The 11,363-nt window shown below is 41.4% G+C and overlaps 1 protein-coding gene across 1 annotated transcript; it reads left to right on the forward strand.

Moving 5' to 3' along the window:
- The first annotated feature begins 435 nt into the window (after positions 1–435).
- LOC104474041 (alcohol dehydrogenase 1) lies at positions 436–10,791 on the forward strand. The gene is made up of 9 exons (XM_086747197.1): positions 436–569; positions 3,596–3,697; positions 4,724–4,862; positions 5,399–5,486; positions 5,588–5,807; positions 6,497–6,760; positions 7,231–7,366; positions 8,704–8,842; positions 10,227–10,791. The coding sequence occupies exons 1-9, from the start codon at positions 552–554 to the stop codon at positions 10,249–10,251; spliced, it is 1,131 nt and encodes a 376-aa protein (XP_086603323.1). The 5' UTR covers positions 436–551; the 3' UTR covers positions 10,252–10,791.
- The last annotated feature ends 572 nt before the right edge of the window (positions 10,792–11,363 follow it).

Below are 11,363 nucleotides of genomic sequence, written 5' to 3' on the forward strand. Positions count from 1 at the left end.
AATGTTTTACTATATCATCTGGGCTCTTACGAGTGTCACCAAAGTAATTCGGCAAAGCCTTCAGGTTCTCATGGCATTGCTGCTGCTGTCAGTTCAAGAGCCACTCCGCTTTTCTCTTTGCACCCGCAGTGCCACTGAGAGCAGTGGGTTTGGAGGGCAGCCTCCCAGGGAGGTGGAAAGAGGGGGCAGCTTCCAGCCAGGGCTTTTGCTTTCTTTCCCTGATGCTGAGGGCAACCATAGCTGGGACATGAAAAGGGTGAGGAAGAGCATGAAGAAGGAACTGGGAAGAGAGGAGCACTGTAAAGAGTGAGGTTTCAGCCGATGGGTGGTTTCTTTTTGTTCTAGCACTTTGAGTGGTTAAGGGGTGGGACTCTGGGCTGGGAGGCTTGGCTAAAAGGTCAGAGCAGTGCACTTGCAGGAGCACTTCAGAAGACTGCCTTCCCGTGCACTGGACAGGACTTGTATCAGCAACTTGACTGCTTTGCAGCTGACTGAATTCTTGGCATAAGAAATCAGTAGTGGCAAGACTCGAAACAGACACGCCAGTCAACATGAGCACGGCAGGCAAAGTAAGCAAAAATTTATACTAGAAAAGTTTCTTTGCTGCAGCTGAGCAATGTATTTTTAAATGCAGTTGCTTTGCAGGGACACCATGAATACTGGTGGTGTAGCACAGAGCAGAGTTTCGGAGGAAGCTGGTACGGGAGAGCTGCCTTTACCTGCAGGCCACTGCTCTCCTAGGAAATGGTTGTTATGCTCTTCAAGGCAACAATTTATTTATTTATTTATTTAAACACAGAGGCAAGATAAGGTAATAGAATCAGAGTAAGAACAACCTCCCCTCTAGGTTAGTAAGCTATTTTAAATCTCTGTTTGGACAGTTTAAAATATGTTACAATGTAGTGAGTGTTCAGATCCATGTATTTATCGGCTGTATCAGTTTCCATTCTGAGATCCCACTGTGGTTTAAACTATTTTTAGCTTCTTTATAATTCATATCAGTTTGTTTCCTAAAAAGAAGGCATATTATTGTGTTAAATTTCAGGGTGTAATTGTGCTGATGTGAGGACAGTCATTAAACTTGAATGTGCATATAACAAGTCTGGAGCTTAAGTTAATAAAGACCAAAAGTATCACATGCGGTGCAGTACTGAGCTGAGACAGAAATGAGTATTTACATCTTTGCTAGAAAGTAAGTGACAACAGAAATATATCAGTGCTGAAGTCAGCTTATGTTGCTTCTTGCACTACCTGAGAGATGCTAACATACACCCAGAGACACAAAAGAGGTCAGTGGAGAGGAATCCATAGATGGAAAATGATTGAAGGCACGCATCTTGTTGAAGTATGCTATGAAAGTACCAGGATCGTTTGCTACTATGCCAGCTGTCTTCAGTATTCTAAAATCAAACAAAGAAAGGGGGGTGGGGGAAGCCATCTTCAGTTCTGAGATGGTGCACAAGCAAAATTAATTGTAGTTCCCTTGTAGATAAATTCACCAAGTTCAGTCTTCCACCCAGCTTTGGTCTGAGCATGGTGAATGAAGTCTTGTGATGGAACTAAACTGCCTTGTTTTCACTGTGTTTATCTTGGAGTAATATGTGAGCTACCGCACAGTTTAGGTGAGCGAGCAGCATAATCCTTGACCTCTGTAAAACTGTGTGTCTCTACACCCACCCTCCCCCTGCTGCAGCAACTTGTAAGGGCTGTAGAACACATGAGCATAAAAAACCCCTGTGACTCCAGCTAGCACTTGCCTTAGTAGATGAAATGGGTCATAGTGCTCTGCTGGTGCATCTGTGGAATCCTGTTACAGTCTGTAAAACTTTACTGGGACTCAGCCATCAGAACAATACATAGTTAACCAATATCTAACTGTAGGAGAGATTTATTTGTTCTCTGCAATCCTCAGTTCTTAGCTACCTTTGTTCTTAGAAACGCTACGTGTGCTTTGCATGTGCAAGTTGCTATGTGGGATACGGTATAAATACATAAGCTCTTTTTTTTTCTTTAAGTAAGTTTCCTTGAAAATGTGGCCCTTTAAAATGTCATCTTTGCCCTCACTTTCAAATTTTTTACTAATCACGCTTGCATCTGACACATGCAATGTTAAATTTAGTGTAAACCTCTCTTGAGTCTGTCTTTTTCAAAATGTTGTGCTCATTCCCACTTTGGGTCTGGCTACTGAAAGTGCACTATTTTATTTCATATGTTTCGTATTTCCTAGGAATTATTTTCTTTGTTACCAGTTGACAGTTTATTGATACGTAGATGTTACATATCTACTTCTGCTTCAAAAGCTTTGGTACTAAAAAGCTTTATTTTTTTTGTCCCCTGAGAACTTTGCAGCACACAGATGTTAAGTTGCCCCAGTTCCAGGGTCCCAGTCACGCAGGATAGTTATGGATGTGCTAAACTTCTTGCATTGTGGACTCCAGTTGGCTCCATTTCCCTCTCAACATAATGCCACCTGGATGTTTGTAATCAGTAGGACTTAACAGAGTGACTGTGGACTTTAACTAACAGTGTGTCACCCATGGTGACATGGAAAATCATATTCCAGGCCCTGGAGTTGTTTAAAGCTCAGGGATGGGCAGAGACCACAAAGGAAGCACAGGAATGAATATGGGGAGAGAGAGGCCCCACTATGTTTAAACACACTAGGAATGAGCTTGCAGGATGGAAACTGGGGCCACCTTCTCTCTGAGAGCCTGGGATGAGGAGTGGACAATGCTCCTCTCTCTTCTGAGTGCATTTTCCTCTCAGTGATAGATGATCAGAGGAGCCCAGAAGCCCATCAGTACCTGGACAAAGCCTGTGGAGCTAATGGACAAACTTTGGTCTAACAGGCAAAAAACCCTCTTGGGTATTGGGAGTAACCCCTCCTGAGTTAAATATCACATTTGAGAAGCAAGGTACCTTAGCACGGATCATCTTGCACTAAACAGACTGTTGCTTCTTCAAGATTACCTCTGCATAGTGCTACATCATTTTACATAGGTGTCCTCTCAGCCATCACCCCATGGCTGAACCTGGGCTGTAAGAAAACACTCATAAGCCTATATTAAGGCTCTGAATTCCATTTTTAGCAATTTTGTGAGTTCCTGACACAGGCAGTTCTGGGCAATACTGACTTTATCACAACCTGATATACGACGTCATTTAGTGTGCCATCTCCAAGATACAAATATACACCAGTAATCAAACATGACAAAAATAATCCTCCAAGGAAATCAGAAACAGAATAACTTGTGCACCTGAACAATGTTTGCTACTGGAGAACTCCAGAACAAAGAAGCAAGGAGGATGGATAAGGTATCCAGTTATCCTAGGAGACTATTACTCATGTTGCTGAAAACTTGGTAAGACAGAAATGTGAACAAAGTGACACATGGTCTTGGGGGGGAATGCACTCATACTGTGCCTTGGTCTTGGCTTTTTTGTTGCGTTTTCTGCTTGGGTTTTTTTTCCCTGTAGTTTTCCCTCTCCTTCCCCAAATAGGAGCACGAGTTTCACATATAGAAATGTAAGAATCTGTCTGTGTGGTGATCTGCAAATGCAAGTGCCATTCCCTTTTTCTTTGCCTTGTTTGCAGGTTATTAAATGCAAAGCAGCGGTACTGTGGGAAGCCAATAAACCATTTTCTATCGAAGAAGTGGAAGTTGCCCCACCAAAAGCACATGAAGTTCGCATAAAGGTACAAAAATAAAATTAAAAAAAAAAACTGTTACAAATTGCATTTGATCTTGTTGTCAGAATTATTGCTATAGATTTTTAGAATCCAGTTGGAAAATGTTCACTAGGTGAATAGTTACTATTTAGTGAGCTCCTATGGAAGATGCTTCAAGTTCTAAATTTGATAATGAGATTCTTTTTAAAAAAAAAAAAAGTTTCTCAGGATGGGGTTTTTTAGTTTACTAAGACATCTGTGCTTCTAACAGGCTGAAAAATCATAGTATGAGGCAAATCTCTGAATTTTCTACAGTGTCGAGCAAGAACTTCCCTTTATTTGAATCTGTGCTAGAAAATAGGTCAGCTGGGCTGGCGGCTTCTTTTAATTGGGTATTGAGTATCTGTTAAATTTCATATTTTGGTACTATTTCTATAATAATACAACCTTTCTGTATTCATGTGTTTATATACAAATATTAGGAATAATTTATTTTATTCTGTTCTTCATATATAATTGTACTGCTAGAACGTTGGTTCTGCCAATCAATGAGACTCCCTTTAGAGCTCAGTAGTGCATAGCAAACACACAGAAGTCTTGCTTTGTAGATTAAAGACTAACACAAACCATGAAAATAACAAATCACACAATCAAAAGTGGTTTACTCATAAATTTGTAGTGTGCATATATGATTTTAGAGGGCAGCAAGTGACTTAGAATCACAGAACAGTTTGGGTTGGAAGGGACCTTTAAAGGTCATCTAGTCCAACCCCCCTGCAAGAAGCATCTGGTACATCTCCAGACAGATCAGGTTGCTCAGAGCCCTGTCCAACCTGGCCTCAAATGTTTCTGGGGATGGAGCATCAACCACCTCTCAGGGTGGTTGGAACAGGGCAACCTGTTCCAGTGTTTCACCACCCTCATTGTAAAAAATGCCTTCCTTCTATCTAGTCTGATATAAGGTGTATCTCCAAATATATGTCATAATTTCACTTCTGTATATGACATGACGTAGGTAAATGCTAAAATATTTTTGTCTTTCCTCTAAATCAGATTGTAGCAACAGGGATCTGTCGCTCTGATGACCATGTGGTAACTGGTGGACTGGTTATGCCTTTTCCAATAATTCTTGGGCATGAAGCAGCTGGTGTTGTGGAGAGTGTTGGGGAGGGAGTAACTTCGATCAAACCAGGTATGAAACAGCACTGAACACAAACCTAGTGCTGAGTTTCCAGGCTCTTGTTTAAGCCAAAGGTGACTACAGGTATGAGCATTTGTATTGCAGAGGAAGATGTTCCAACTTTGAGTGTTTTAAAGGATACCTTAAATGACACTACATGCTGCTTACTTGTTTCTTTTGACCAGTACTGTTTTGAGTTTTTCTATTCAATTTCTTTTGGTTTTGACAAAAACATCTGCAGCTTGCTTTCCACCTAAACCAAAAAAATTGGTTCCTTCTATCTAGTCTAAATCTACCCTCTTTTAGTTTCAGTTTAAAACCATTATCCCTTGTTCTATTGCAACAGGCCCTAATAACGAGTTTCTCCCCATCTTTCTTATAGGCCCCCTTTAGGTACTGGAAGGCCACTATAAGGTCTCCCCGGAGCCTAGACTAGCACTGCACTCCTAGCGCACATTTCTCTAGGGATGAAATAAACTCGGTTCATATTTTTACCTGCATGCTTGTTTGCCTTTTTTAATACTTGACATCACTGTTTTTATTTCTAGGAGACAAAGTCATTCCACTCTTTGTTCCACAGTGTGGGAAGTGCAGCAATTGCTTAAACGCCAAGGGCAATCTGTGCAGTAAAAGCGAGTGAGTTTTCCTGGGTTACCTACAACCCTTATAAGATTTTTATTTGATGATCATATTCAACAGATTTCACTTGCCATTATTTCTGGTCATCTTTCAAACAGCATTGATTCAGCTTCTGGATTAATGCCTGATGGCACCACTAGATTCACCTGTAAAGGAAAAGCAATTCACCATTTTATTGGTACAAGTACCTTCACTGAATACACAGTAGTGCATGAATTTGCTGTAGCCAAAATTGATTCTGCTGCTCCTCTGGAAAAAGTTTGTCTAATTGGCTGTGGATTTTCAACTGGTTATGGGGCTGCTGTGCAGACTGCCAAGGTAAGTATTGTGATGGGTGTTCCTGGTACCTCATGGGGTCTGTTCAGGATTGTGTGGCCTGTGAGCAGGTCATCAGCATGGCAGGCAGGAGGTATAGACTCTGTTGAGTTTAGGGTGGAAAAAAGATTCTTTGCCTACTTCAGTTTCTCTGTCTCTAAGGTACTCAGAAGTCTTCAATTCAAAATCCAGTAAAAATACTTATTACTATCTATTAAATTTTCTCTCACAGCTTTATTACCCTTTAAAAAATGTTACAATACAGCTGATTTGTTTTATTGTAACTTAAGTCTAGGAATACATGGAAGCCTATAAATGGAGCACTCATAATACGTGGCAATACCTGAATGCGACTTTTACAGTTGGCACTGTCTCCAGTGGAATGATGCTACAGATCTTAACACTGAAATACAAAGCATCATTTTTAAAAAGTGTCTCTAAACCTGAAGCTGAGACTTAAAATGAAAACTTGGTCTCAGAAATGTATTTTAAGACAATTTACCTTAGTAACATGTAGAATTATAACACTATAGCTGGCTATTGCACTAGTAGGTACACGTTTGTAAATTCCTTCTGAGCAGGTCATCTCTGAATTACAAGAAGTGGCTTAAGTGAAAACATATTGATAATAAGAAAATGCATTGTACTTTACCTAGGCTGTAACAGTGTGCCATGTTATGTGGTTATTATAGGTGGAACAGGGCTCCACCTGCGCTGTCTTTGGCCTTGGAGGAGTTGGCCTCTCTGTTGTCATGGGCTGCAAGGCAGCTGGAGCTTCCCGCATCATTGCTGTTGACATCAATAGCGACAAGTTTGCCAAGGCCAAAGAGCTGGGAGCCACCGACTGCGTCAACCCTAAAGATTTCAAAAAGCCTGTTCACGAGGTGTTGATTGAAATGACTGGCGGCCATGGTGTGGACTACTCCTTCGAGGTCATCGGTCGTACTGAAACCATGGTATGCAACCAAAAGTTGCGGCCAAATGAGGCATTAGCTGGTCAGTTCTCTCTTCCCTAACCCACTAAGCACCAAGGTGAGGAGATGAGAGCCACTGGCCAAGTGTCAAGCTAACTTCAGCCTGTTAAGTTCAGCTCACTGAGATGCAGGGACAGAAGCATGCTCAAAAACTTAGGAAAGGGAACTTCAGTGTAGTTCCCTGGCCTAACTCGAGTGGCTACATTTCACATAGCCCACTACCTGCTTTCCAACAGTGTCTTATCACTAATGATTAAGATAAAATGGAGAAGCAGAACAAAGCTAGGACATATCTAACCCATGACAGCAGATACAACGGAAATTGATGTGGTTTCAGTTACAAAAAAATGAATTACAAGCTGAGCCCTGAGCAAAGGAGAAGGAATTCAAATTTTCATGCCCCTGCAGCGAATCTTGCATGACTCTGGGGTGTCCCTCTGTTTCAAATGCAGACTGCAGCTTTGGCCTGTTGCCAATACAACTATGGAGTCAGTGTGATTGTGGGAGTGCCCCCTGCAGCACAAAAGATAACTGTGGACCCCATGCTTCTCTTCACTGGTCGCAGCTGGAAAGGGTCCGTCTTTGGAGGTAAGAACTTGGAAAGATGTGATTTAACTGGCTTGGGAAACCTGTAAATCATCTTGAATAAAATGGGTTGTATTTAAATTAATTGCTTAGGTTGTTCTATTGGAAGCAATATTGACAGCTATTTTGCTGACAAAGAAGCACAAAGGGAATTAATTAAGGGAATTGTTAGTTAGTGGGAAGAGGAGGAGTGAGAAACACAGAGGGAGGGGGGAAGAAGGAGGAAAGAAGAAGAGAAAGGAAGAGACAAAAAGACGAAAACAGAAAAAAAAGGAAAAAAATAAGAGGGGGAAAATGAGGGAAAGGGAGAGAGGAAGAGAGAGGTAGAAGAGAGAAAGAAAAGGAGGACGAGAGGAGGGCAAAGATATAAAACAAAAATAGATAAGAGAAAAATGAAGAAAAAGGAGAAAGAAAAGGAGAAAGATAAGAGAAAAGGACAAAGGAAGAAAAAGAAAATGAGGAAAAGATAATGGGGGAGAGGAGAGAGGGAAGAAGAGTGAAAGAGCAAGAGCGAAAAGGAGAATGAGAGGGATAGAAAAACAGAAAAAGGAAAAGAAAAAGAACAAAAGAGATGGAGGGTCAGGACCCTAAAGGACATCAAGGGTCAGACCCCCCTGACTTCCACATAGGTCAGACCCCAGCTCAGCCCCTTGCCAGCTGCCATTAGTCCCTTCCAGTTCTTTCTCTTTTCTGAACTCCCCCAGCAGAATCCCTAGCACTCAGCAAACCCTAGCTCGCTCAACACAAAGCTAAAGGCCACAGAAAACTTATTTCCAACAAAAAGTTTTCTCACTCACAACCAGTTCCTCTGATGTACTGAACAGACATCTGAATAAAACAGCAGAGACAGATTAGGTTCCTGTGGAAAGGCCTCCTACTATTTGAGACAGCTTTATGTAGTGCTGGTTGTAAGAAGAGAGACACACAACCCCTGCCTGCAGCCCCCCCAAATTTTGACCAGGCAATCAAGTTTCCAGTCACCAACATGGATGTCAGTACTCTGGCTTTTGTATGATGTGAGATTTAGTGGACAATGTATCAATAGGAAAGTTTAAACAGTATTTAATGTGGGGGAAAGTTTGGATTCTGTAAAGATTAAAATGTTACAAAATTTGTCTTCTACCAGTAAAGCATTTATTGTGTTTGTCATATGTCGAATAACTGCTCTTTGTTGCATGTTTCCCGCTGGCACTGTGTGTTACAAAAGTTACATGCTGCAACATTTCATCATCTTATTCTGCTATAAAATATTTATCTAAAAATTTAAGCTCCCACAAGTTTTATCTATTTTCACAAACATTTAATGTTTCATTATCCATTCTCTGTGGGGTTTTTTTCAGGCTGGAAGAGTAAAGATTCAGTCCCTAAACTGGTTGATGACTACATGAGGAAAAAATTTGTTCTGGATCCCTTAATAACCCACACACTTCCTTTCACTAAAATCAATGAAGGATTTGATCTGCTAAGGACAGGGAAGAGGTAAATGTTGTTTAATTGTGGAGGTTCCTAAAAGAGCTGTACAGTAACAGAGCATGATTTTATGGCAGAGAATGAGGAAGGCAACCCACAAAGCTCCCTAATCTCGCACAGTGTGTGTCCACGAGTCACAGCTGTAGTAATAAAGCCAGCACAGCTTTAGCTTTTGAAATGTCTTTTCTTGCAGGGGAACTTTCAGGTTCTAGTTTCAGCAAAGACTCTGAGTGGCAGAGGCAGAAAAGACCACACAAATGAGGAAGTCTCTGCCCACTACTCACTGGAACAGAGCACGTTTTAGGATGAGAGGCAGGAACACAGAAATAGCCATAGTTCACTGAAAGAGCAACACACCATTCCTCTTGTGAACAAAGAAGAGAGTTGCAGGGCAAGTAGTCCTAAAATCACTCAGTAGTTTACCTTGAACTTCAGAGTTTTTCTAAAAGGGAAGTACATAGTGCATATACACATTGCTAACTCAGAATTTAGCTCTCGTGCATTCCACAAATATTGTGAGAGTTCAGCTGAGATTGTGTTTGCATAAGGCGTTGAAATCAGAAATACTGTTTGACTAAGACATTTGACAAGAGTCACCATAGGAATAATTACGAATTCCCTTTGGGACAAGTGGGAAATACATTTGTATATCTTCGTATGCGTGTGGACAAACCTTTGTGAAACTTCCGTTTGTAACTTACACGGTCTGGAGAACTACATTCATGTTTTCTTTCCATTGTCATTTGCTAGCAGTTATTTTAGGTCTTCCTTACTCCAAATATAAAAAGCATGTAACAGAAGAATTTAGCCTCTGAGGTTTGTTCTCAGGTTCTAGCTACGCAGCACACACCGCATTTTTTGACCATACTCATTTTAGATGTGCTCTAAATGTTAGGCTTAGATTTTAGTGTAACAAACAGGGGAAAGCGCTGAGGACGGATACACCATCAGCTTTCCTAAGATACTGACAGTCAACCTGAAGACAGAGGCATGTTGCAGCTGGCCACTTTTACCAAGTTAAACACTTTGGTGGTTCAGCCCAGAATAAGTTCTACCAATCAGAGCTTGCCCTTAGAGCCATTGGTAACTGGCAAGATGTGTCTAAGCCCCCCTCCAAGGACCTCCCAGCCTGTATTTGGTGATTAACTGGCAAGAGCCCCAGGCTTCATGAGTGAAGGCTTTGCAGTCTTGCAGGAATTTTCTTCTCTGCATCTGCAGCAACGTTTGCACATCTGCTCTGTCACTGTGCTGCCAGCTGGGGCTGCGGCAGGGCAGCGAGGGAGTACCCTGCTTCACAGTGAGAGCCTACATTTTCAGAGAACACAGCAGTGTTTTTGCTGACATTAGCCCAGGAACTTTTCTGCAGTCCTTAACTTGTCCTTTTATATTGCAGTATTCGCAGCGTCCTGGTGTTTTAGGATTCCCAGTTGCTAAGCAGCACATGGCTCAGCACCAGTACAAATTTCATCATCCTCCACTACAACTGATACGAAATACAAACCAAGACATTCCTGAAAGGTCTACCACCACCACCACCACCCTTGCATAAAAGCATCAAGCTCAAACCCCAGACTTCAAGCACAGCGTTTATAAAGGAAATAATCTTGTCCCTCATACTTCTTTCTCCTGATTCTGCCTTTAAATCCTCTGTATTGTGCTGCAATTTTCTTTAAATAGCCCATTATGAATTATAGGACCTGCTGCTCTCACAGGTCTTATGAGAAGTTTGGATTTTTTTTTTAAAGGCCTTTCAATGTGCAATCTTTTAATTTAAAAAAAAAAAAGAGAAGAAGGAAACTGATTCTTTGGGCCTTCGTAACACTACAAGCTTCACTGATCCGGGCATGCAGCTCAGCACAGCAAAACTCGAGGTCAGAACCTGTCCTGAATGATTTTAGCATTCCATTACCTGTTGGGCAAGGAAATTACTACAGAGAATAAAACTTATGGTGACCGTGTGTTTGAACTCATCATTTTAGTAAACGCTATTGAAGTAAATCGTACCTCTTTCTTGGGGGTGTTTTAGCTGTTTTATCAGGATGGTTTCACACCTTTGGCCAAGGTACAGAAGTGCATCTGAAGCTTGTGAAACAACACGAAGAAATATCAATGTGCATAAAAGTACTGTTATTTGTTGCCAGTAAATACGAAGGAGGTTTCTTAACCTTTAAGTGAGACTACAGAGTAAATGGGAAGAAACAGGTGACTGCAAACAAGAAATCAGCCATAAAGCATCTTGCTGCTTTCCGCATTCGTAACGTGGAAACAGGAGCAGAGGCTATTTCTACCTCTGCAAACATGGTCAACATTGACTTATCTTCTGGAAGTATAAATCAGAGCTTGTAGGCACTCGCGTGCATGGTAGCTGGGTAGGAGAGCATGTGAATGGAGTAAGAGGACTGCGTGCTAACGAGGACTTGCTTGTCTGTGTCAGCAGAAAGAGTCCTTGAGTGGCCCAGCTAGGTTAATGATTTGAGGATAAGTTTACCAAGAGATTAGACTTTAACAGAAAAAGATCCTTAAACACGTG

Source organism: Chlamydotis macqueenii, chromosome 4, assembly GCF_036417535.1.
Source record: "Chlamydotis macqueenii isolate bChlMac1 chromosome 4, bChlMac1.mat, whole genome shotgun sequence".
Classification (NCBI taxonomy): domain Eukaryota; kingdom Metazoa; phylum Chordata; class Aves; order Otidiformes; family Otididae; genus Chlamydotis; species Chlamydotis macqueenii.

Coding starts and splice junctions, on each gene's coding strand:
- LOC104474041 (XM_086747197.1), top strand. Junction 5,808..6,496: donor CTGCTGTGCAGACTGCCAAG/GTAAGTATTGTG, acceptor TGGTTATTATAG/GTGGAACAGGGCTCCACCTG. Junction 7,367..8,703: donor GAAAGGGTCCGTCTTTGGAG/GTAAGAACTTGG, acceptor GGTTTTTTTCAG/GCTGGAAGAGTAAAGATTCA.